The sequence below is a fragment of the Hesperophylax consimilis genome, chromosome 10, assembly GCF_061612785.1.
Source record: "Hesperophylax consimilis isolate HC1 chromosome 10, BYU_Hcon_1.0, whole genome shotgun sequence".
Classification (NCBI taxonomy): Eukaryota; Metazoa; Arthropoda; class Insecta; order Trichoptera; family Limnephilidae; genus Hesperophylax; species Hesperophylax consimilis.
Genome location: NC_142845.1, coordinates 21,066,363 through 21,092,102, shown reverse-complemented (window position 1 = coordinate 21,092,102; position 25,740 = coordinate 21,066,363). Strand labels below are relative to the sequence as shown.

At 34.2% G+C, this 25,740-nt stretch overlaps 2 protein-coding genes across 4 annotated transcripts; one reads left to right on the top strand and one right to left on the bottom strand.

Moving 5' to 3' along the window:
• Positions 1 to 514: 514 nt before the first annotated feature.
• Positions 515 to 6,079, bottom strand: Spx (Spliceosomal protein on the X). Its single transcript, XM_089636142.1, has 5 exons — positions 5,970 to 6,079; positions 5,674 to 5,757; positions 5,312 to 5,586; positions 3,536 to 3,720; positions 515 to 2,981 (listed from the first exon to the last, which is right to left on the bottom strand). Exons 1-5 carry the CDS (start codon positions 6,001 to 6,003, stop codon positions 2,339 to 2,341), a joined length of 1,221 nt encoding a protein of 406 aa, XP_089492268.1. The 5' UTR covers positions 6,004 to 6,079; the 3' UTR covers positions 515 to 2,338.
• A 942-nt stretch (positions 6,080 to 7,021) lies between these two features.
• Dd (CTD nuclear envelope phosphatase 1-like protein dullard) lies at positions 7,022 to 25,605 on the top strand. Of its 3 annotated transcripts, XM_089636717.1 has the most exons (7): positions 7,022 to 7,272; positions 7,385 to 7,451; positions 7,542 to 7,732; positions 12,028 to 12,140; positions 14,510 to 14,625; positions 23,155 to 23,319; positions 24,400 to 25,605. In XM_089636717.1, exons 1-6 carry the CDS (start codon positions 7,102 to 7,104, stop codon positions 23,298 to 23,300), a joined length of 804 nt encoding a protein of 267 aa, XP_089492843.1. In that variant the 5' UTR covers positions 7,022 to 7,101; the 3' UTR covers positions 23,301 to 23,319; positions 24,400 to 25,605. The 3 variants fall into 3 exon arrangements, with proteins under 3 accessions (XP_089492843.1, XP_089492842.1, XP_089492841.1); XM_089636716.1 differs by lacking the exon at positions 24,400 to 25,605 and having other exon boundaries at positions 14,334 to 14,625; positions 23,155 to 23,313; XM_089636715.1 differs by lacking the exon at positions 7,022 to 7,272 and having other exon boundaries at positions 7,366 to 7,451.
• Positions 25,606 to 25,740: the final 135 nt, after the last annotated feature.

Here is a 25,740-nt window from a genome sequence, read left to right as displayed (position 1 = left end):
TTTGAAAGGATGCGTCTTTGTTTGCGCCGTGAATGCACGAGCTGTCCGCTCATTGCCATTATGAGAGTAGTCTGTCTCCCTCATTTCACGGTTTCAGCCAGTATAACAGCTAGTGCCCATAGTTTGAGCCATTGAGCAGATCATGTGATGTCACGTCTTCGGCATTTCAACATGTGCAAGACGCGAGTCTAGTATGTAGTTGCTATGGTTTGAATGTTACCGCGGGAATCCTTCCTGAGTGGAGCGTAGCGGATGTTTGGCGCAAGTATTCTCTCGTTATTACTGTGCTATTATCCTTCTTTTCTATTACTTATAAAAAATCTCATGTTACGATGAATATGCGGCAGTGCATTGCACAAATGCACGAAGGCAGGGACCGCCTCTACCTTTAACGTGTGAAACTTGAAGACTTGTTCAGTAACAAATAAATGTTGGTACTCGAAGATAAACATTGCTAACCCACTGCAGGCCACTTTCACCAGCTGTTGACACATTTTCACATCCAGGTATCATAGGTACCATCATATCATCCCAGATCAGGGCCGGGTGCAACTGGATTAGGATGCTCTGAGGGCCGAATTGCCAAGGCGCAGATAACACCTAACAGTCCTAACACATCAACCTTACATAGATTATTTATCATAAAAACGGCGCTACACCAAAATACAAATCATCCAAATATTATTGATTACAGTGATCACCTACTTAGGCGTCTACTGGTTTTGACAGTGGGCTCCAAAATTATACTTGCGCCGGGCACTGTTTGGCTCAGGGTCGGCCATGTTTGGAAGTAAAAACGACATCTACAGACAAAATGAAATTTTGATCAAATTCCCTATAAAGTAAAAATGGAATTAGATATATGTAATGATGTTCAACAAGCGTAATCAGATCATTTTAAATCCACAAAATTCAGTTAGAAATATATTTATTACAATTACACCTAAAAATTAAATTAGAGTAACATAAAAGAAAACTTATGAGAGTTCCATATTATATAGTATGTTTGAGATACAATACATTACATCATTTTAAATGTTGTGGTGATCAGTTACCGGGAACGGCTGAAAGTTTCACACAAAACATAAATTCGGATTTGAAGCCAAAATACCCAACCAAACTTAATAAAATATTTTTTTAATCAAAATGTATGACCAATATCTAGTACCTATTTGTGCTATTTTAATTGTGTTTTAAATTATGATATATACGCTTTCGAAGAATTTGCATGATTTTAGAGGAAATTTTGTCATTTTTTTGTGAGTGTTTAATTATTAAAAAAAATTAACTACCGTTTTAATGTAATGAAAAATAAATAAAACACTGTAAAAAAAAGGATTTAATTGGGTAGAAATTTTAATTTATGTATGACAAATTTGTGTTTCAAGGTATTATTTTTTTAAATAATTACCATTGACTCACAAATAATTGCCAAAGTTATTTTATAATTTCAAAAATAAATAAATAAAGTAACACACATCCATACTAGATATTTACTATATCTTATGACAAAAAAAAAATCAAATTGGTTGGGTATTTTGACCTCAAAATCCAAATTAAATTGCTTAAGGCCATGCAGTTGTTCCTCTTAATTTTAGGAATGTAAAGGTGAATACCATCAAATTAAATGCTTAAATTTAACTTGTAAATATGTATGCAAAGGCAGTTTTTAAGATATTTTCATTCTATTACATGTTTCTTCTTTTTATGATTTGTGGATACACCAAACATCTTAAAAAGGTAAAATGAATGGTAATTATTGAATGAACATTTAGAATGGTGATTGTACGGAAAATAGAGACAGACTAAATAGGCACATTTTATTTAAAATCATTTTGTATCAGTTAGATAATAATTAGACTTAAGTATTTCAATTTATGGATATAGAAAATAATGCATTTTAGTAGCTACAATGTTGAAAAAATGGATAATTTTACAATTTATAATTTTGTCTTCACACCATGTTTTGAAATAATAATATTAAAATACATTTCTCAATTAAACCCAAACTTAGAACCTATTTTGAAGCATGGGTTAAACAAGAGAAGAAAAAACTAACCCTATAACATTCACATCAAAAAAATGGGCACCAAGCGAACAATCAATTTTAATTTAAACAAAATATGTAACTATTAAAATGCATTATTTCCAATTTCCGGAAATTAAAAAGTGTTTATTAAGTGAGCCTTTATTTTTTGTATTTATCAAAAGAATAATAGTATGGAAAATAGAGAGTTTCAATATTAAACAAATAATTGCACCTCAGAAATACAGAATACAATTGAAAGTGGTTGTCACGCTATTACTGCACGAAGTTGAATCAGAACTTTTGGTTTTGTCAATAGTTATTATAGTTTCCATTGTCGTTATTATAATAATTAGGCGGCGGAGGGGGTCCCCGGGGAGGCATGGGAGGCCTGGGTCCATAGCCGTGATGCGGGGGCGGAGGGGGGCCTCTCCATGGAGGGGGCGGCCCTCGCACACCAGGGGGAGGCGGGGGGCCAAAGTGGGGGCCAAACGGGGGGCCGGGGGGGCCAAAACCACCTGGGCCCCCGGGCGGGCCACCCGGCCACATCATCCTTGGAGGCGGAGGCGGGGGCAGAGGTGGTCCTTGGTGACCCTGTGGGGGCGGTGGAGGGCCCATGTTGTTCATGTTCATGTTGCCCATATTCATGTTGGCCATGTTCATGTTGTGGTTGGCCATGTTCATGTTGCCCATGTTGGGTGGGGCCATGCCCATGCCTGGTGGGGGGCCAGGAGGCAGGTTCATGGGGGGTAGCGGTGGCGGTGGGATTCCAGCAGGGAAGGGGCTGGGGCTTGGGGGTGGGAGTGGTGGGCCAGGGGTAGAAGGGGGTGGGGGAGGCACCATCATGCCCATAGGAGGGGGGAGCATGGGCATAGACATGTTGGTTGGGGGGGCGTCAGCAAACAGTTGATGAGGACGGTCCGCATGTGACAATGGATTCTGTGATGCCAGTAATCTGAAAAAAAAAACAATAATTTAAATTTTCGTGAATTTATCAATTTGTTAATTTCTATACTGACAAATTATATTGTCATCTTCAACTACAAAAGCAATTTTGCACGCCGTGTGCTAGCTGACAGTAATTTCGAAATTTCGCTCACTGTTTGTAAATTGTACTGTGTTACCAGATAATATTATTGTATTTATGTATTTATCAAAATTTGATATATATTCCAAGAATTGCTACTTAAATTCAGAGAAATTAATTTTTCTCCCTCATTTTATACAGGGTGTCCTGGGGTAAAGCGCACTAACTTCAGTAGGTGATTCTACATGATGGAAGAAGTAAAAAAGACAAATAACTTTTTTCGAAATTCCAATTTTTTTTTCCATATTAAAATATTTTTTCATAGAAGAATGTTTATTTTCCCATACAAACAATCCAACTTTTTTACCTAAAAATACCTTAAAACGTTGTATAAAAACAAAGTTAAATTCGAGAATGGCAGCACCCCCAATTGAGATAAAAATAAAACTAATGGTTGTACAACAAAACTTATAAATAATTACCTCTCAGCTGCAGATCCGTGCCGCTCTCCTTTGACATCCTTCTTGAAGGCGTACGACACTGAGATGGGTCGGTTGCAGAGGTACTGACTGTTCATGGCATCAATAGCGGCATCACTGGCCTCAAAGGAAGCAAAGTTGATGAAGGCAAATGCCTTGGAGTTGCCAGTGTCGGGGTCTCTCATTACCTGCAAAATAATAAAAAGATATAATTTTACTGATGGCAACATTATATCGAGCATTATCTGTGGAAATGGGATTCAATTCTCTGCTCAAAAAAACTTTTTATAACCATAATGCATGCAACAGACCAAGCTATATTTTCGTGGCTTGGCCTATTTTAGTATATCGCTCGCCATACATTTCCATTTTGATTGTATGGCGAGCAATATGCTGAAATAGACCAAGCCGTGAGAGTATAGCGCAAGTGTGTCAGCCCCATAAAGCTAATTCCACTACTGCTCCGAATTGCGAAACTGCTCCCTAATGTCTCACTTCTTGAGTCGCTGCCTTATTGCTGAGGATTGTAACGCGCACACCAATTGCCCTGATGAACTAGGCTACTCCACTCCCCTCAGTCTCAGTGTCAATACTCTGCATGGAGAGCCGCAGACACCGATTTTCCAATGCTTGTGATATTTGATCATTCCAACAACCAAATACCCTATAATATTAATAATACGTCCAACTCCAGTGAAATAGTGACAATATCAACAACGCTGGCTGCTAGAGGCGCTAGTATAGCATATTGACTTCGACATTCCTTTCAATGGCGGCATATTTAGTACTTTGGTTTCACTTTCTAATTTGTATTTGAACAATATTGATAAAATATATATAAAAATCACCCAAAAAGTAGGTTCTGTGTGTTCAAGTTTACGAATGTAATAATTACAAACAACGAAAACACAAGTCATTTTCAGGCTGTCAAAAAAACATTGACAGGTTAGTCGGTGAAATATAATATGAGTTCGTTAAATTCTAGAAAATGAAAAATTCTTGATTACATAAAAACAGAAATTATATAAATATTTTATTACATTTCTAAGCCATCAAATACAGAGTTAATAGCCGCTTTCATATTTTTTACTTATTACCAAAATGGTAAAATCGTACGTAGGTTACCTAATTTTTATTTTTGTTTCCAGATATCTAATTCATTGACGTAAAATAAGTAATTTATTACAAACACATAAAATCCATTAAAATAAATTAAAGAAAACCAAGGCGCACAATTCACACCGCTTGAAGGCTCTAGTGTAGCATGTTGCCATCAGAATGTATGGGAAATGTCACAGTTGGAGGTATTATTAATATTATAGGGTATTTGCTCCAACGCATCAGTGATTTTCCTCTACTTTTCCCGCATGTCACTTTGCCAGTGACCAAGAGCTTCTACGGGTTTCGAGTTCTTGTTTTAGGAGGCAATGTGTCCAAGGTATCTTAGGATATGTTTGTTGTAGGCAGACAGTTGATAGCCTTTTTTGGTTGCCTAGCTTAATGTAATAGCGCTAATATAATTATAATGCAATAAAATTAGGCACTTTAAATCGCTATATCTGTTTAACTTTAAAATTGGGACATAAATATGTGTATACATATATTTATATAAATGCATATATTTTTTAATGACATTATATTTACATGGGAACTTTTCGATAGAAAATTAAACAAATAATTAACAAGTTTTTTGTTTTGGGATAAAAATGTCATCCACCTCAGAAAATGAGAATAAAAACATATATTACGAATGTGTATAATTATATTATTTCAACTGACCTTTGGTGTTTGTAATATGACCCCAAAAGCTGAGAATGTATCGTAAAGCAACTTCTCATCTACTTCGGGGTCGAGATTTCCTATGAATATATTGGCTCCGACATCCAGGTTCTTCTGGTGAGCCGAAGCCTTGTTCACTCTTATGGGTTTACCATACAGCTTTATCATGTTCATTATCTTAATGGCATAATCTGCATCATCCTCTCCGAGGAACTCAACAAACCCATATCCCTGGTGCATTTGGGTTACCCTGTCTTTGGGCATATGGACATTAACTGAAAAATGTTACAGATTTGTCAAAACGGGTTCACGAAGACCTCAGTATAAATATTTATAATAGTAACGTAAGTTTGCGTACTAACCAACTGGCCCTGCTTGGACAAACAGTTCCCACATAAGACTTTCTGTAACTTTGTCATCGAGACCACCAACGTAGATGGTGGCATCTAAAATAAAACACAAGCATTCAATTAAATCCTGTAATAATTAGTATTAAATAGGTATAACAAAATGATAATAACAATACGCAGAAGTTTTGAGGTTATGCAGAAGCCGATTGAAAACAAATGGTTACCACAGATGAAAGTTAAATTAAAAATTTAATGTATATTTATTAGCACGAAATAACATTTCTGCATAATGTTTTACGTAGTTTTACCTTGATTTCGCTCTGCGATCGGTCCCGCTGCCATTTTTACAGCAGCGTCCCAAAACGAAATATCAAAATGTCAATTTCGGTCGTTTCGGAGCTTTCGGAGTGTCCTGAAGAATGCTGCCAGTGTGATTTAATGATAATTGTCTATTAATTTAAAAATATTATCGACTGCGGTTTAGTAAAACCCTGCAAGAAATGAAACCTTTACAGAAACGTTAAAAACGAATATTAACGGATTTGTACAGTTAAATAAAATTTAACTGTAATAAACAAGGGTTAAATAATTTTATCACAGAAAAGTAACATTCTAAATACATGTGACTTGAAATGTTTTACCCAAACACCGTTGTTTTACTACTCGTACATTCGATACTATTTTTTTACACTATCCCACACAAGAGGCCCCGAAGAAAAAAATTTCTCTTCAGGCATATGTTATCTTTGGGGATGCTGTATAGAGGTTATTTTTAGGGAAAGGAAGAAGAAGAAGTTCCGAGAAGAAAAGAGGTATGAGGGGTGGTAGGAATCTGGGAACAATGTGTCCAGGAGTGACGGACGTATGAGAACATTCCTCCCACTGCGGGGCAAGGCGATGGGGTCGAGAGATTCCAGCTGGAGAGGTTAAAATATATCTAAGTGATCTATATTACAAAATACAAGAGAAATTCGTTTTATGTTGTTAATTATTCACTATAATTTTTAGTATTTGCCGTGTTGCGCCTTCTTTTTCTTGAGTAAACGTTTCATACGTTTCAGTGAATGGGATTCAATTTATAATATAAATGAATAAATATATAAAATCGACTTTCTTACTCTTCGCGATATCCATGCCTAGTGGTATATGGCAGTAAAATCCTTTAATATTCCTATATATAAAGAAATGTCTTGACAACGGCTGAAGTTACGTGCTTTTTCTTTTGTATTATCAAAAATAGAGCGTATGCGGTAACTTTTACGAGCATGTTCGCAAAAGGTGATAAAGTGTCTATGGATATTGTGCAATTTTTTTTCATAGTCTGCACAGAGACAATTTGTATTTTATGAGCAGTGTGATTGGGGCCGATTATGTCATGGCGGGTATTGTGTATACGGCACTCAAATTTTGAAGATTATTTGTGATAAAATTAGTTAATGAATGGTTTACAGTGCTGTTTGTCTCCTAATATTTGTATTCAGTGCTAATTATATCATTTTTAAGTTATTTCAAATGCTGAAACAATTGCAAATGGGCCTTCGCGCGTTCATGGTTTTAGCATCGAAAGTATGGAGTTGTTTTTGTTATATGTTCAAAAAGCAGATAAGGGCCGTACGTATACCCCAAACAACTTTTATAGTGCATTTTAATAAATAATTCTGCATTAACAAACGTTTACATTACTGGATATTTTCATAACATCACCGCGTGCTTGCTTTTTCAGGTAGCTCAACATCAATCTGTCAAATATGAAATCTATCCGCTGTCACCAGTTTCTCGACACAGGCTAAGTAAGTTCTGCTTCTGCATTGAGGTAGTTGATACAATCGATAAATCAGGACCTTGTGTGATTATAATGATCTATAAATTGTGATTTGCAGGTTTGGTGAAACGGAAAATGTTGGTATTGGACTTAGACGAAACGCTCATACATTCGCACCATGATGCCATGATACGGCCAACCGTCAAGCCGGGTACCCCTCCAGACTTCACCCTCAAAGTTACCATTGACAAGCACCCTGTCAGGTTCTTTGTGCACAAACGGCCGCACGTCGATTATTTCCTTGACACCGTGAGTAAAATCAAAATAGATTTTATCACAATGAACAATTTTCGGTGTTGTAAATTTTTTTCATATAATTTATATCTCTATTTTGAAATCTGTCAAATTTTACCTGAGATAACTAATCTCTCTAGATTATATTGCATACACTTGCTAAGATAATGTTTAAGTAAATTTTACTGATATAAATACTTAGAATCAATATTTATAATCATTACCTTTTTGTGAAATAAGTATTTTCATACAAATTTATAATTCCTCATTCTTTGGAGAATCCAACATTATATTGATGACAATATCACTAATATTATAATTTATACATCCTTCATTTGCAAAATTTAGTTTGCAGGTTTTTTCTATGCTGACAATGGATTTTTTTATACATTGCAGATGTATCATTAATTTAAAGTTATTGTGACACTATGTGTTAAAATGCAACATTTGCAATTCCAAAACAATTGCATATTTAATTATTATCATTTCGATATATGTTTTATATTTTGTTATATTTTCTATTCCGTCATAAAGAAGCCTGCTAGGAATTTGCAAAAGTCGCATTCGGATGTACTTTTTATTATAATAGGTCTTGTAAATCAGAATGTGACTATGGAAATTCTTAGCTGCCGTTTTGCTTATTACGGCAGTGTAACAATCAATAACCTTTCTCTAAATAAAACAAAATATCACGGAAATAAGGAATTCTAGTCCTTTTTTATTAATTTTTTTTTATCAGCAGCGGCGTCGAGAGTCAAGACGTTTTTTATTCTTATGTTCACCCATTTTAATATTGAAGAACACTAGGTAAAATATCAGTGTCTCTTCGCTGCAGTTATTGTACTCTACCAAAGTGCAAAAATACATACCAAAATACGTCATCCAAAACCTGCATTACTACGAAAAAAATGGTGAGACCACCAAACTAACCAACAAGAAAAATGCTCCTTTATCACTAAGGTCAACTTCATAAACTTTTCTGTGCCTTTGTAGATCTACAAAAAGCATACGACCGAGTCGTCAGGAAAAAGTTATGGAAGGTGTTGTCCAAGTATGGAGTGAATACGAATCTGACTCAGGCAATTGCGTTTCTGTATGAGGGAAGCGTAGCATGTGTTAGGGTGAACGGCGGTTTTACGCGGTGGTTTGATATCACAAAAGGTGTTAAACAAGGCTGCGTAATGTCACCGTCGTTATTCAATCTATACATTGATAATTGTATTGAAGAATTGAAAGGCGTGGGATTGGGCGCGAATTTGAGTAATCTGCAAGTATGTTGCCTGTTGTATGCTGATGATGCGGTGCTGATTGCTAATAGTATGGATGATCTACAGTCTCTCGTGTCTAGGATGAACGAAGTATGCATGAATAATGAGTTAATGATGAATGTAAGTAAGTCTAAAGTAATGGTGTTTGAAAGAGAGAGTACGAAAACAGTGTGCTATATAGTTGTGAATGAGGAATACTTGGAGCAGGTGGATGAGTTTATGTATTTAGGAAGTATGTTTACGAGAGATGGGAAGGCTGACAGAGATATTGAAAGAAGGGTAAATGCAGGTAACTCCATTAATGGAGGACTGAACGCAGTTGGCACTAACAAAAAATTGTCCAAAGAAACGAAGTTAGCAGTCCACAATGGAGTGCTGGTACCTACCCTGATGTATGGAAGTGAGGCATGGAACTGGCAAAGAAAGGATGAAAGTAGATTGCATGCTGTCGAAATGAGATCCCTGAGGCGTATGTGTTGTAAAACCATGTATGATCCTGTATGGAATGTGGAGATCTGCAAAGAGTGCAAGGGTGATGTAAGCGTAATGAGTAAGATTAAGAAAGGGACGCTTAGATGGTTTGGGCATGTAGAGCGAATGAGCGAAGAAAGGAGTGTAAGGAGGATATATGATGCGAATGGTAGCAGATGTCGAGGAAGCCCGAGGAAGACATGGCACGATCAAGTGAAACAGATACTCGAGTCGGGCCATGTCAAGAGTCAGAATAATAGAAGAGTATGTATGAGACGATGTATGAATGTGAATGAGGCAAGAAGTGTGTGCCAAGACCGAGTTGTTTGGCGGTCCGTCCTCTCTGCCTACCCCTGCGGTGAAAAGGCGTGATAGTTAGTTAGTTAGTCAACTTCATTTTGTTGCTGGGATCATTTTGAGAGTTTCTAGTATTTTTCCTTGTGGTACATTGATGTATATATCTCAATGTATGGTACCCATTATTATGTTGGAATTATTATAATCATCGATGGTAATATCATGTACATATATTATTATGTAAGCAGATTACCATATAAATATTATTGTGTTACGATGCCGCTCAACTAACCTCAAGAATACCTTTATAAAATAATACTCCTATAACCTAAAATATAAATTATTATAGATTCTTAATTTCGTGGACACTGAAGCAACAATTAATAATGGAATCTTTTAAATAACAAATTCAAAACACAAATCCAGAATGAAATGTGATTTGTTAACAAATTAAGTTATATAAACCAAACAGGATGTTTTAATGTGATAGTGTTTTATTTACTTTTAATTGATGACTTATAAATTTTATGGATAATTATAAATAATATAACTTAAATATTCAGAATCAGTGTTTGTTGATCAATTTGAACATATTTTTCATTGTAGTTCTTTATTGTGTATTTTCAAGTTATAAATTGCCAGTTATCAGTGATCCTTCCATAACTTTGGTTTATTTCTTTAAAACATTACGTACTCTAATAAGTAGCATTATTTTTCGGAGAAATTCACATTATTTTGTTTGTGTGATTTTTGGGAAAATCGGTGTCATTTTTCAGGAAAAACGGTGGTATTTTGCAATAAGAGTGATGTTATGTTTTGGTATTTTGCAGTAAAAAACGTGGCTGTTTTTTGTTTTCTTCAAAATCATAAAATGAATGGCCGACTTAATTAGCTGCATTCCATTTTATGGCTACTCACGCTTGACAAAACTATAAACAAAGAAATATTTAGAATATAATACAATATTTTTTTCTTATTTAAAAGTAGGTACCATAAAAAAGCAAATTTTGTGTAAAAATTTGTATTATCGCAGTCCTTGGCTATCCATAAATAAAGTTATTTTCACTTAATATTCGGCTTGATTTTTTGTCTGCAGAGGATGGATAAAATCTTTTTATTTGAGTACAATTGTATCTTATTTACTAGGATATCTCAGGTAAATACGTGTTTCATACAAATATATCTGGAAACTCCAAATGAGATGCAAGTGGTGTTCCTCCCTTTGCGCCTTTCTTGTTGTACAATTCCCTTCACCCTGATTTGCATTTATTTTCTTTACTCTTTAAATACCCTCCTTTTACTCAGTATGCGTCTTCGCTCAAACTTCCTAGGCACCTAGAATGATTGGGTTTTGAATTTATCAGAATTCTCTTATTCGGTTGAGTGCAGTTTGGCTTTATTATTTATTATTACTATTATTGCTCTAATTAGCACTAACTTGGCACTTGAATTCTAGCATCAATAAGTGCATTAGTAAGTTCTTATAAAAAGAGACTGCACTAACACAATAAGACAATGATACAAGTGTGAAACTCAGTTTGCCCTGTTGAGAATTTTTTACTGCTTCAAACACAGGTTTCTGCTCTGTCAGAATTTTTCCCTGAAGATTTCGAAAACTCGAGCATCAATTCAAAGAAGTCAATGTGTTGCCTTCATATAACAGGAGGTGATAATAATTGGGATAGAAGATACTTAATTCATTATTATTCTTTCGTTTTCATTTGTCATTCTGGATGAATAGTTGTTCTGTTATTTAGAATAGGTACATAATATACAACACTACATATAATACAATTTGGGGACACATTGCCAATAATGGCGATCTGCCAATTGATGATGGCAGATTCGTAAATACCTCCTTCATGTCCGAGTCTTAAATTTTTACTTTAAATCATAGACACTGTTTATAAAGCGTGACCTATGATAAGCCCCTCTTATCGATGGCGGGCAGAATAGAAAATTCATAATACTTTGCAGACCAATCCTAAAAAACAACATAATTTAAATGTACATAAGTACCTATGTATAAGAACAATATCCAATTATATGATATTATGTATAATATGTGTATTTTATTACTATGCAAGTCTATTAATGTGTCCTATGGCTGAGTAGATTTTGGTAATTGTTGTACCTATTTGTATATTAACTTAGTTTTTATAACTGGATTGTTCTCACGTAAGTGAGATTGTCTGTAAAAACCCAGTATAAATAAATAAATACATTTCCTACTATGATGATAATATGTATTTATGTTTTAACAATGTTTTTCAGGTGTCTCAATGGTACGACCTCGTGGTGTTTACGGCCTCTATGGAAATATACGGAGCTGCCGTGGCTGACAAGCTGGATAATGGACGAGGAGTCCTGAAGCAAAGATACTACAGGTTTGTCTTACTCTATCAAAACACTTCCAAAATACAGAGCTTGCTTACATATGGTTGTGTCCTATACTCCCAAAAAATTACCGAAGCCGGGCCTGACTTAAATACACTTTAGTTGTATCTTATACTCCTAAAGAGTTACCAAAGCCAGACCTGTTATACAAAATTTGGATCTAGCATTCAAGTATTGGTTGTATCTTTCATTCTCAAAGCCTGGCCTGTTTTACATAGTACAGGTCTTGCTTACAAACATCGGTTGTATTGTATAAATACTCACAGTCTCTCAAAGTTATCAAAGCCAGGTCTTTTTTTTTTTTTTTTTTACAAAATACAGGTTTTGCTCACATACTCTCCGGTTCTATCTTTTTACAAAACTTCTACCTGTTTTACAAAATATTGGCCTTGCTTACAAACACCTGTTTTATCTTCCACTTTCAAAAGTGGATCTGACTAATTGAAGCCAGGTTTGTTATCTATTTTATTTTTTTGCATACTATCTTAAGTCAGATCCCGACATTGTTCTAAATGTAAGCATAATCTCATAAGTACAAGTCAAATTGTGGGTTTATTAACTTCTGTTATGATATATTTATGTGACTTATTGAGATATGTTGAATTAGTATTATTATAAAAGGTCCGTCTTATTCTGTAAAATGTTTAATTTAAAAATAGCTCGTAGTAATGAATAAATTTTGCTTACGTTGGGTCTTCATACATAATTTCATTTCCAAGAATTAATCTGTCAGCTACTTTTACATGGCTTGCTGTTTGTTTAATCCGGCTGACAATATTTGGTTATTTTTGTGGCTTCTTGTATATTAGGCATGAGTCAACAATTTTGTGAGAAAGTTTAATTTCACTCAGTTTAAACATTCTATTTATGTAAAATAAATAATAATAAAAATGTCTCAGTTTTTTTAAACACATTTTCAGCGATTTGTTAGTACCAGTTGATTGATTTGCAATTGACGTAGAACTCGCAGGATTGGAATTCTGGACTCACATGATGCATTCATTATACCGTAAAATTATGTTGTTTGTTTTGTTTGATGCGAAGTCTACCCTGTTAGCGGGAAGCAGTGGATACTGTAGTCTACTTTTAATACTAACGGGACTTCTTAATAACGTGAGGCAATTTTGAATCCAGCAATGAACCAATATTGTGATTTATATATCGATGCTATAAATGAGCTACGTGGACATTATTTATGTAATTGACATACATAACACAAGACAGATCTTCCTTACCAAACCCACAAGAGTAATTGGCTCTATTGACTTGTTATCATACTTAACCACTTAATACTTGTTTTTTTTTTAACAAAAATGAAACTAAAAACATCAGGTATTTTATTTTTTATAAAGAGTTAACATAATTTAAAATTGACCAGTTCAACAAAAAAAACAAAACAGAAGCAATAAAAAATGTAAAAAAACTTACCATATTCAAAAAAATAAAACAAGACTAACTATAATAAAAACAATAAAAAAATATGGCGACGTCAGTTCGTTTGTTTATACAAGTCAAAAGACGCGAGCAGTGTTTGGGTTGTCGCGGTACGATACACGCGCCGTCCGCGAACACCGCTCGTTCAAAAGCATTAAGTGGTTAATAGACTTTTCAAAGTAGGAAGTAGTTTTCAGGACGAATCTTGCGTATTCTGTGTCAATTATTGATATGTAGTAGTCCCAGAGAGAGGTTGTACTTGCGTCATCTTTCTTCTCACACGTCTTGTATGAAAATGAAAAAGACAGAGGATACTAGAAAGATGACATCATGTACGACCTGTCTCTGGGACTACTATATTATAGTAAAACCATAGATAATAGAAACAAAGGGAGATAGCCGGCTGTTACCGAACGACACGGACTATCAAAGCGGCAGAACCAGTGAAAGTTATGAGTTTGGTGTGTAGGTAGAAAGAAAGGCGGGGGCCACTGTGTATCCATGCAATTTGCAGTGTTATGGGTGAATGATGTTGTCCACACTTTTGTGGGCGTGATTTCATTCTAATCATGATTCATGATACATCTCCCTTATATCTATTATCTATGAGTAAAACCCTTTCATAAGGTTCCCGCATAAAAAGTGTTTTGTTTTCTGTATGAAAACACCTTATAAAAGTGTTTCACTGTATTATTTAATGAATGTTTTATTTTCATGAATTATATTTAGCGTTTTATTGAATTTTTCAGGCAGCACTGCACTCCGGTAGTAGTACAGCCGAGTCCAAGGGATTTATTTCGAAAAAGTTATGTATTACGAATGAGATATGTAATGCCCCTGTGTATTTTTTGTGTGGCTTTTACCGCCGGGTATTGCTGGACGGATTCTCGTAATGAATTTGAATTGTTGTTGCGTTGGCTTGCAGGCAGCACTGCACTCCGGAGCTGGGCACCTACACCAAGGACCTGTCCTCCATCTGCGCTGATCTCAACAGGATATTCATCCTGGACAATTCCCCCGGAGCTTACAGGGGCTATCCAGGTAATTCAAATCTACTTTCAAACACAGAGTGGGTGGCCAAATTATTAGTTACCCTTGAGTTTTTTTCCTTATTATCAAGAATGAACCGCTTTCAATGCACACATAAATTTACTGCTATTTTTACTAATAAACTTGATAGAAAAATACCTACAGTAAGTTAGAAAATCAGGAAATAAGGAGGAAAGTGATTCACGAAGTTCGAAATTAATTAAAAAACGTGACATTTGCCTGTAAAGCAGAGGAAAATGTACCAATTTACACTAATTAGGTGTGAAAATGACTCAAAAAAATAAGTAAAGCCAAAGTTATTATTACCGTGTTCAGAGCACACTAAAAAATGTGCAAGCTTTAACTGACGCCATGGGAATTTCTACTAAATATTATGAGATTTTTCTAATCATTTTATGTTGTGCTTTTTCTCAAATAAAATAAAATTATTTATTTTTAATTGTATAAGAAATACCTAATTTAACTAAAAAAAAAAAAACAAATAAAAGTATGAATTCCTACTATTTAAATATACAGCTTCAAACTGATGACAATTAATTTTTGCATGTGTAACTAATAATTTGGCCACCCCACAGACATAGGAATTAATAGACGAGAAGATAATGGCGAGGGGTAAAATCAACTGTGTAATATTTCGCCTCTTTCGCCAATTCTTTTATTTGTTTAAAACAATATAAAATTTTCTTCTCTCTTGGCTATGACCGATATTTAAAATTTTTTTTTCTAAGGCTTTGTATATGTGTTCGCAGGGATGGAAAATTCCTCCCCTACAACACATAAGCCTCCATGAAAATTGGACCCTTTTCTTTGATATCTACAGAAAGCTACTTAAAGCTCTCTTGTACTATATATCTTTATAGACATATGTACTTAACTAATTAATACGTTATTTACGAACTTGAACGCAAATATTTCCGTATTTATATTGTAATTAAATTCCATCAAACGTTGTGTAATTTTTTTGATTTATGATATAGGATTTTAATTACCTTCATTTTTGTGGTAACCCCCTTGGTTCTGATCGAGGTGTTGAGTTTCACAATTTAATTGGTCTTTCCATTGCAAACCTAGACTTAAATGAATTCCCTGAATGAGCTAACTTTCCTAATGTAATTATTCTGATTCCCTGCACCCTAACAAAATCGTAGTTAAACGCTGATAAAAGATATTATACATGTTTATTTGGACAGGTAATTTGATATAACTCAAATGGTTAATTGTTAGTAAATTTGATTTTGGTAAACTCTTGTGTCTGTGTGGCGCCACTCCTTTATGATTCTGCTGCTATAAGGTACATGTAAAGATTGATTTAGTAGGTTAATGTAATTAGTTAATTGCATATTTGACGAACTCGGAATAGCCCATTTGCTGGCATAATTTGGCTCCAAATCCTCCTGCAAGTAAACGAGATGATCTTGAGTCAACAAGAAATTCGCACAATCCTTTGACACGGCTCTTTGATTGATACCTAAGTTATCGCGTCCCAAAAAGCCTTCCACGTCATCATGTACTGCCTTCAAGTTTCCCCTCGAGTCTCGATACCCCCAAATTCCGACTCCTCCTTGGACTACAATTTACTTAGGGCGAACCGGTTTCGTCCTATATACAATCATATACTCACGGTTGGTGTGGACTTACGGGTCGTGAATCCTCATTCCACGTTTAAAAGAAAATGCGAGAGTGGTCTATAAGACCTAAAATGCAAGCTGTATGCAGGTGCGCATTCTCCAGTAAACAGTACATACGAATAAATATATGTATACATACAGTTTGGGAAAGGTTTATAACTCGCAATACGAGGCTATCTACCTCGCATTCCGAGTTCGGATCTCGCACGAAGAGTTCTGCGAAACTCTAGGATTGGTAACCGAATATATACGTAAGAATAAGGTTATACTAATAAATACTAGTAGAATAAGATCTTATTTGATAGTTTGTTTTGGAGAGCTATCGAACTCCAGGCTTTTGTTTGTTTGGTTTTGACGTTTTTATTTAAGAGAATCGCCATCTCTATTTGATTTGGTTAATGGTCTTGTTATAGGAGCGACCACTGCCTCCTATTGGTGAACTGTATTTGTTTTAAATTTTTCCTCCAGGGTTCAACATTAATTTTTGTTCATCCTATCCCGTGATTTTCCAATTGTTTCAAGTAGTTGGTTGCCACATTAGAGAGTACTCGACTCTCAAATGTCTCAGGCAACTGATGGGGTTCTGTATGAGCACCCAATCAATAATATTCAAATGTTTCGTATAATTATTCAATATAATCCTTACTAACCCGTGATTTTTCAATTGTCGATTGTGATTGATAGGTATTTGTAAGCACGCATCTTCCAGCTGTTTCAAGTAACTAATAAAAACTGTGCGATTATCTAATCAATGGTATTCAAATGTTTCATGTAATTTTTTTATATAAATCTGGCTAACCCGTGATTTTTCAATTGTCGTTTGTGATTGATAAGTATTTGAGAACACGCATCTTCCAGCTGTTTCGGGTAATTAATAAAATCCTTTGTGACTAACTAATTATGGCCAAGGTCGTTTCCAAACTATGCGGTTGACCCAATTCTCCAGTGATCCTTTGTTTTATCAACAAATTGAACAATGTAAACATCTCATTTGACCCACTAACCCAGATGTGAGATTGTTTATTTTAAAAAATATCTCGCGCTCTCTTTGTGATTCAGTTTTGTTACCGTTTATTGTGCGTAGTTAATTTAAATATTTTTAATTCCTTTATTGAAGTTAAACTATTTTTCATTTTCCGAATTTAGTAAACTTACTAGGTTTAATTGAAGAATAAATATACATATATAAGTACACATATCTCGATTATCAAAATATGTTAACTAAGAGTACATATATTAATAAATAAATATAAAATATATGATTCTACATAGTCTGGAATATTAATAAATACATATTTTCTTTTTCAATAATATAGATATGTCCTCGGGTAGGTATTAAAAATCGCTACCATTTCGATGCTTCGATTAATAAATAAAATACATATATATAATTACATTACTCATATATATATTCTTTATATACAATATATTATTTTATATTTATAAATATATATACAAATATACAATATACATATATTAATGTGTAATTCTTTGTTTTGTTGTTTTAATTTAATATTCAATTGATATACTTCCACTTCACAGCCCTTCTGTGTCTCCTGAGACCTGAAAATTATTTATAAAAGGAAAACTTACCCACGTCAAGGTATTTCCGGTCGGGTAGTACACAACAACCTTGATGAAGAAATCCTACCTAATTAATTGTATTTTTCAACTAATTTCAAAATAAATCTTTTCGACTATTTATTCCTATTTAATATTTTATTCTCGCTTGAATCGTATAAATTAGCTGATATTTAATTTTTCTTCCGAACGAAATCCTAATTCAGAAAACCCGTTGATTTAATAACACTTTTCTAGTTTAGGCTTTTGAATGATAGCTGTTAAAATACTTTTTTCGAAATGGTAGATTGATGTTTAGAATTCCGGTTAAAATGACAAACACTTTTAACACTGTCGCTATACGCACGATGGATTTTAATTGATCAAATTTTTGATTCTAAATTTCTTTTTATATATTTTTATAAGAAAATTTTTTCCGAATTGCGCAGACTTTTAATTATCTCGATTCTTAATAAATTAAATTTTTTTCTAACTGTTAATTTTAGAACAAAGGTTTAAACGTTTATTATTATCGAATCCTTTTTTGTTTTTGTGTTTCTTTTGACCTAAGATGAAGTATTTACTATTAATAATTTTAAACAAAATTATAATCTATTTTTAGTTATCAATCCGCGATCACGTTCACTTTAGTTTAACGATAACAAACTCTTAAATTTAATTTGAATGTTTTCACTTTGAATGAAATAATTATTTTTAAAATTTTAATTAATTCACAATTCACTTTTTAGCACTTCCCACTTTACACTTTTAAGCACTGAATTTAATATCTATCTTTTTTTTTTTTAACACTGTTTGATTAAATTAAACAGACTTATTAAAATTTCACTGATTTTAGCACTTGTACTCTTTCCGAAATTCTCTAAGTCCAGGGGCTTATTCAAAATTTAACACTTAAAGATTTTTCACTGTTAATCCTACCAAAAACGTAGTACTGCCACGTAACAACTTTTCAAATCCTCGGCGCGACTGTCTGAAAACTGGTCTGTACCGTCATTTTATACCCTTCTCAGATTCCAAAAGACGTATCTGAATTTCCTCTGATGATCGATTCCATCTTTTACCAACTCGCAAATCCGAACATCCCTCCCATCAATATCGATTGTGCTTCCATAAGATGTTCTGCTTTCCGGCTCTAGGCGGTGGTCAGTTTCCATCTCACAAATCTAAATCGATAGGGTCCGAATCGGGTAAGTCTGTGTTAATCGCCCAAGCTCCCTTTGTCCTCTGCTCATACAAAATGTAGTTAAAATCTCATGATTTTGCGTTCTTTTTTTTCTCAATTCGCGATAGGTCCGTCCTCAATAACATATATGCAGATCTCAATTTTATGCATCTCGTGCAAAAATTGTTTAAATCCATGTCGAAATCTTTACTACGCATTTTTGAATTTCGATTTGTTTAAATTCTACTTAATTTTATTGTCGCTTATATGAGCTTTTCCATTTCCACCCGTACTTTCCATCTTTATGTCGCAGATTTGAGTTTTTCCTTATCTTTTGGATTTTCTTTTATCCGCGACGTCTTCTTGCACAATTTTCTTCTTTATTTTTTCGTTATTTCTCATAACTCTATAACTAATTATTTTCCAAGTCGTATTTATTTATTTCACGGATAAATTTGAATTGTATCACTTTTCTCCACTTGGATTATTCTTTATCTCCGTTCTTTACCCTTCCTTTTATCTTCCTCTCACTTTTCCCGATGTGTGTGGTCTCCAGGAAAATTTCATACTTCATTTATTATTAATTAATATATAGTTTTCCACACTTCTATGGAAGATATACCTAATTTGACTCTGGGATATCTGTCACTTTTATTGCCTGATCCAATCTCCGCCCATTCTCCATCCCTCACTTACAAGATTTTACATAAATTATACGTCTGGACATATGTTTACGCCTCAGATTTTATGTACTATGGTCGTAAATTTTATTTAATTTCAAACCTATTAATTTTAATCTCTTTTGCCTAATCTAAATATTCCATAAGGTCCACGTTAAAGTTAATCGTCTCTCCAATCGTTTATTACCTTAACGTAAATAAAAATCATGTTCAAATTTCGATTGTTTATCCTTCAAAATATACATGAGACCGCCAACCTTTTATCTTGTTTCGATCCCTCTGTAATATTGTGTAACTCTAATATATATCTAACCTAATAATTATGTAAAATGTCTACTTTTCCTGAATCTAATCTATCGCTATATGTTTAGTTTTACTGTCTTCTTCTGATACTCAATTTTCATGTCCCTAGGGCCTTTGTAACAGCTAAAATCTCTGTATTATCCTTCTATTCGATCGCCGCACTTTTCTAAAATGTGTATTTTTTTTTGCGAGATTTTTCATTCAAAATTGATTTACCAATATGTCCGTTTCATCTTAAATTGATAACGATTAATTTCCATTGTTTCCAACACTCACTCCTCTCTTTAGTACGATTTTTATCGAACATGACACCCTCCTTCTATCATAAATAATTGCACTACAGTTGAAATTCCGCCAGTAACTTTCCTTCGCTTTTCCCGTCCTTTTTTTATACTATCACGTTTATAATTTTTTTCATTGCATTTTTGTGTGTGCGCTTTACAACTTGTAAAACTTCCAAGCACCCGATTTCAATGGTTCGATACCCCATAAATGTCTCAGTTATTGTAAACATTCCCAGGAGTTTGTCACCTTGAAAGTCGATGTTGACCCTAAAGTGCGTTCACCTCTAATTTCTGTGAGAATCGAAATGTCGTTAATTATCTTTTTTTATTGCCCGATCCAAAGTTTATTCCTTTGTCTGTAGTAGATGCACGCCTCTCCCTTCACTGATTGGTTATTCAAAATTTTTATAGCTCTTTGTTCAGATCTATTGGTTGACAAAATTCAATATTTATTTTTAGGCCTAGGAAAGGGGAAGTACCAGTCGTCCTAGACGATTTTACGACCTCTCTGCTTTCGTCCCGGAACCTTGATTTAATTTCAACTATTACAGGTGTCTACTGCAAGCAAGCTGGATCAATTCTTTCTCCGCCAGATGTCGTTAGCATGTCCGTTTTCATAAATAATTTGCATATTTTCTTGCAGCTATGGTTTATCTGTTTTTTTTTTTTCACTGTGATTTAAAGCCTTTCATCACAACTGTTGAAGAACGAAGGGAGTGAAGCTGACCGTGATTCGTCAATAAATCAATCTGACAGTAAATAGGCATCTCGCATTATAATATCACCATTTACTTCTTAAAAGTAAAATCTGCTTTTGAATGAATAGACATTTTTACATGGGAGCGCAAATTACTCGCCACGTTATGAACAAATTTGCGAAGTCCAAATTTGGCAAAAAAATTCGGTTTTATTTTCAGAGTCGAATATTTCGTTTAAGTGTTTAGTTAAGACACTTTTATAAATGTTCATAATTTACTTCCCAGCAACCAACCAGCTTTGTGTTTCGCGTCCAGACGTTTCTCGATGTGATAGTAACAACTGATTCATATTATACGATGTGAATATGCTTAACCTCTCAGAAAAGGACTTTTATTTACTTTGTGTTCCTTTGCGAACTGTCAAAACGCGAAAATTTTTGTGTTATTCACGAGTTTTGTTAAAAGCTTCATAACTCACGTTTTGGGAAACGTAGCCTCATTCTAAAAAATGTTTTGGAAAGATTATGAAATTCACTATCGTATTGTTTTGTTACACGTAAATATTTGCGTGTCTAAATATACATTTTCTGAAAACGTCAAAAATATGTAAAAATCGCTGACCATTATTTCAAAGCTGTGAAAAATGTACTTTTTTCTGAGTATCATAAAGAAATAACACTTTATATATTGAAAAAATATAATTAAAAACTATTAGTCACCTCAAAATATTAACCGTCCAAACTAAAATATTTTTAATAAATTATTTAAAAACGCAATAAATTATGAACGAACAAGATGACAAGTCCAATCGACTTAGATAATGCACCTCGAAATTCCATAGATATTCTTGAATGCAGACGCGTAGCGTTATTCATTATCAATACGCTGTTTTTTAAATCATGGCAATCCGTATACTAGTGATGGAAATAAATCGATTTTTGTAAAATCTCGCGCGTTTACGTGAAAAGACGTACTAATGTCTTGACCGCTATTATCATATTTACGTCTTTTGACGTTCTAATGTTCCGAGTGGTTAAAATAAAGTAAAATAATGCTTATATATGGAATGTAATACGACAATTGGGTTTATTCTCTTTTTCGCATCTATTTTTACAAGTTTTCATAGTACAAGTCAACATTTTGCCGTGTTATTTCGTAAAATGAACCGATGATGCCTCGACCATAGTTTGCACAAGAATGATGACGTCACGTTTTCAAATTTCACTTGAGGCCATACGCGAGCACAGCCGGCTCCAATGGAACCGGTATGGGGAGTGGGGATAATACGCTTTTAATCACTTAGGGCAGGTCTACTAATATTCATATGTCTATGGGCCACCCACTGTATTAACTATTTTATTTACTATGATTGTCCAACAGAGAAAGAAGAGGAATTCAAACTCCCTACCCATGGTTAGGGTGTTTGAATGGTATGGAATTCAAACTCCCTACCCATGGTTAGGGTGTTTGAATGGTATGGAATTCAAACTCCCTACCCGTGGTTAGGGTGTTTTAATTCCATACCATTTGATAACCAGCACCATTTTTAACATTTTTTTTTAATGATCCTGGTTTAACTCTGATTCTCAGCCCGTTTTAGCCTTTGATCCTCTATCAAGCATAGCGACCATGTTGTTATACTTGTCAGCTGATCACAATTCAAAAGCTTAAACGGGCCGACAATCCGCATTTAACGAGGACCATTCAAATTACAAAAATTCTTAATAGTGCCGATCAACAGATGATGGTCATCATATGTGGATTGATAGTCATCAAAACACCTCATCGTAAGTCATCCTGAAATGTCATGGTCAAATTCTGAAGTGGCTAGAAATAAAAGAAAAAATTTATCACGTGCGGAATTCCCATATAGTTATAATATCACCTCGAATGCGATGTGAATATGTAAAATGGTGTATGTACCCAATTTCAGGTCTTTCCTGGAAAGTTGCCAAATATAACCTACTTTATTTTATCTAAGACACCATGTGCAGGTGTCTACCAACACTCTGCTAAGATTTTATTTGAATGTTTTTGGAGTCAGTTTCCTAAATAAAAATCTACCGTAGTGTCATATTTAATGTCTTCATCCTGACGAATGCAAAAAAACCCTATTTGGTAGCCTAGTGAAATACTAGACTAGACTCCTAGTAACATTAATGAATGTAAAACCCTGTATTCCAGACAACGCAATACCCATAAAGTCGTGGTTCTCGGACCCGATGGACATGGCGCTGCTGAACCTGCTGCCTATGTTGGATGCGCTGCGTTTCACCCACGACGTGCGCTCCGTGCTCAGCCGGAACTTGCACCTGCACCGACTCTGTTAGCACACGCCCACCCTGCAGCGTAAGCAGCCACCCACTATTTTACTACTCCCATATCTTGCATCTCAGCATGTCCTGACTGACAACGTAGTCAATAGCTGTGGACATATTTCACGTGCTTATGTGGAAAAACAGCATTTTTGTGCAAATCTATTAAAATTAATCACCATTTATCCATCTATGTTCATACCAAAAATCGTTTTAAAATCTCTATCACAGATGGCACTACAAGGCCTAGAGTGAAGGCTAGTAGCACTCCTTTTCCGTACAATGTTCAAATCAATTTGAAAATGATTGTTTGTGCGGGCGGCAGTTGGAATATTTTTCATTATTTTAACCTTTTCTGTGAAGCCAAATAGTGTTGATTGACTAAAAGATCCATTGCAATTTTGTGCAATCACTAATCAAAAACGATCCTGTTAAACTCGGCAGTGAAACTGACACTGAATACATAAACTGATTTTATGGAAGCAACATTAAGAAATCTCATATTAATGTTGATTTATGGAAAAATGGCATTATTTTTCTTTTATATTTATTGTACTGAAAACCTGTGAATAAATTAATTAAAATACATAAAACATGTTGTCTGTTAATTGAAATATCTTACTACGTATAAATTTATATTAAACAATCTGGCAACCCTGATGCGGATGTTTTAGACCATAGATATATTACGCGTAGAATGGTTGTGATGAAACTGCAGGTTCAGTCTACAATAAAACTCGTGTTTTTGATGACATTGTGTTTTATTCGTTTTTAAATGACGAATATTTATATATTAATTTTATGTAGAATTTATATTCTACATAAAATAATATACAATAAAACTTATATATGTATTCAGAATCAGCGTTTGTATCTATATGAATATATATTTTTTTTAAAGCCGTAATAAAAATAAATTAACTAAATCAAATTACTAATCCATCATTACTGGATTGTACTATGAAATGTAAAATATTGTACCTAAATAAAAAATAAAATATTTTTCACTGCAGTTCCGTTGGTGATATTGCTCTAAAATTTTCATAACCTATATGATTAAGTTTCTAGTGTAATATGTATGTATTTTATGAATTGTGTGTTGTGTATTTTGCAGGGGAGCAGTCATGGTGAAGTAGGAGTTGATGAAGTGACAGGTGGCCCGCTAACTGCGATCTGCAACCGGTTGGGATGTGCAGCACATCATCCGCTGGGGAAGTGATGAGATCTTGAGTGATGTCGTGGGGACTGCGTTACGTTAACCCGTGCAAAACATTCAGTGTGCTGTCTTGACTTGTGCGAGATATTGACCGAGTAGTTTAGTTTCTAATGTTATCTTTGTGTGTGCTAAGCTCGCTTCATAGGTGGACGAACTTGGAATCATCATTGTAAGTTCTAGAAATTGATACATTGTTCTTTACAGAATATTATTTATTAATTTGGCATGCATTTTTTTTAAATTAGCTAACCCGAAGAACTCCTCCAGTTTTTAAAAAGTAAATGTGTTTATTCAAATATCAAAATTTTGGAAAGAAATGTTCATATCCGGTACAGGGTGGATATAGTGACATTGAATTTAATCAATCTATAACAGAGTGCCCCAAATTTATCTGACTCACTGTCCCATTTTCAAACATTTATTCTTTCAGTTCCGTCCCTTCAGGAATAAAATCACTTTTTTTTACCAACTTTTTGGAATCGAAACTTTAAAATTTCTTGGGTACATCTTGCAATATGTTTTTTTCATTCAAGTTTTTTCAGCGTCTTGTTGCCCTAAGGTCCCTTTGCATGCCCCTCTTTACTCCAGGGAGACAATATCGCCCACTTTGGCAATTACTTATCAGTTCCTTCAATGTCACTACTTGTTGAGGACTCAAGATTGTCCCATTTTCTACTACAACTTCAATAATAAATACTATGCAACTTGAAATGGAAATAATTGGCAAACGAGTGCTCTCCACATTGATAATTAACTAAAACATAGTTGGGATGTTTCTCCTGACGGCCAATGAGTCATTAGGAATTAAATTATTGTGTTTAAAATGGTTCCATTACAGATTGAGAATGTAATCGGCGATGAATCTTATCATATTTTTTAATTGTACGTATTTGAGTTCAGCGCAACTACGCTTATTGTAGTTTATAATTTTTTACGCATAATTTTACTGTGGGTTTATTTCAAATGATGATTATCTGTGACGGATCGAGCTTTGTATTTTTTTTTTCTTGTGTAACGGTTAATTGCCAAGAATAACTACTTGAAGGGGTCAAAATTATAAATGTTTACATTGTGTGACCAAATAAATGGTGCTACCTAAGGCAATTGATGTTGGTTTTATTCTGAAGTCATAAGATTTACTTAACATTAAACTAGTATTATTTTAGTATATCTTTCTTCTATCTGCGTCAGTTAGTTTCCACGGAATACAATACCTTTCAAAAGAATGTATTTATTAGA

Excerpts from the sequence above, each read along its gene's own strand:
- Spx (XM_089636142.1), bottom strand. The coding sequence starts at position 6,003 with ATGGCAGCGGGACCGATCGCAGAGCGAAATCAAG. Across the intron at positions 3,721-5,311 it reads TCATATTACAAACACCAAAG|GTAATGAGAGACCCCGACAC; the intron begins GTCAGTTGAAAT and ends ATTATTTTGCAG. Across the intron at positions 2,982-3,535 it reads CACGGATCTGCAGCTGAGAG|ATTACTGGCATCACAGAATC; the intron begins GTAATTATTTAT and ends TTTTTTTTTCAG.
- Dd (XM_089636716.1), top strand. The coding sequence starts at position 7,102 with ATGGTTTACAGTGCTGTTTGTCTCCTAATATTTGTATTCAGTGCTAAT. Across the intron at positions 7,733-12,027 it reads TCGATTATTTCCTTGACACC|GTGTCTCAATGGTACGACCT; the intron begins GTGAGTAAAATC and ends AATGTTTTTCAG. Across the intron at positions 12,141-14,333 it reads CTGAAGCAAAGATACTACAG|GCAGCACTGCACTCCGGTAG; the intron begins GTTTGTCTTACT and ends TGAATTTTTCAG.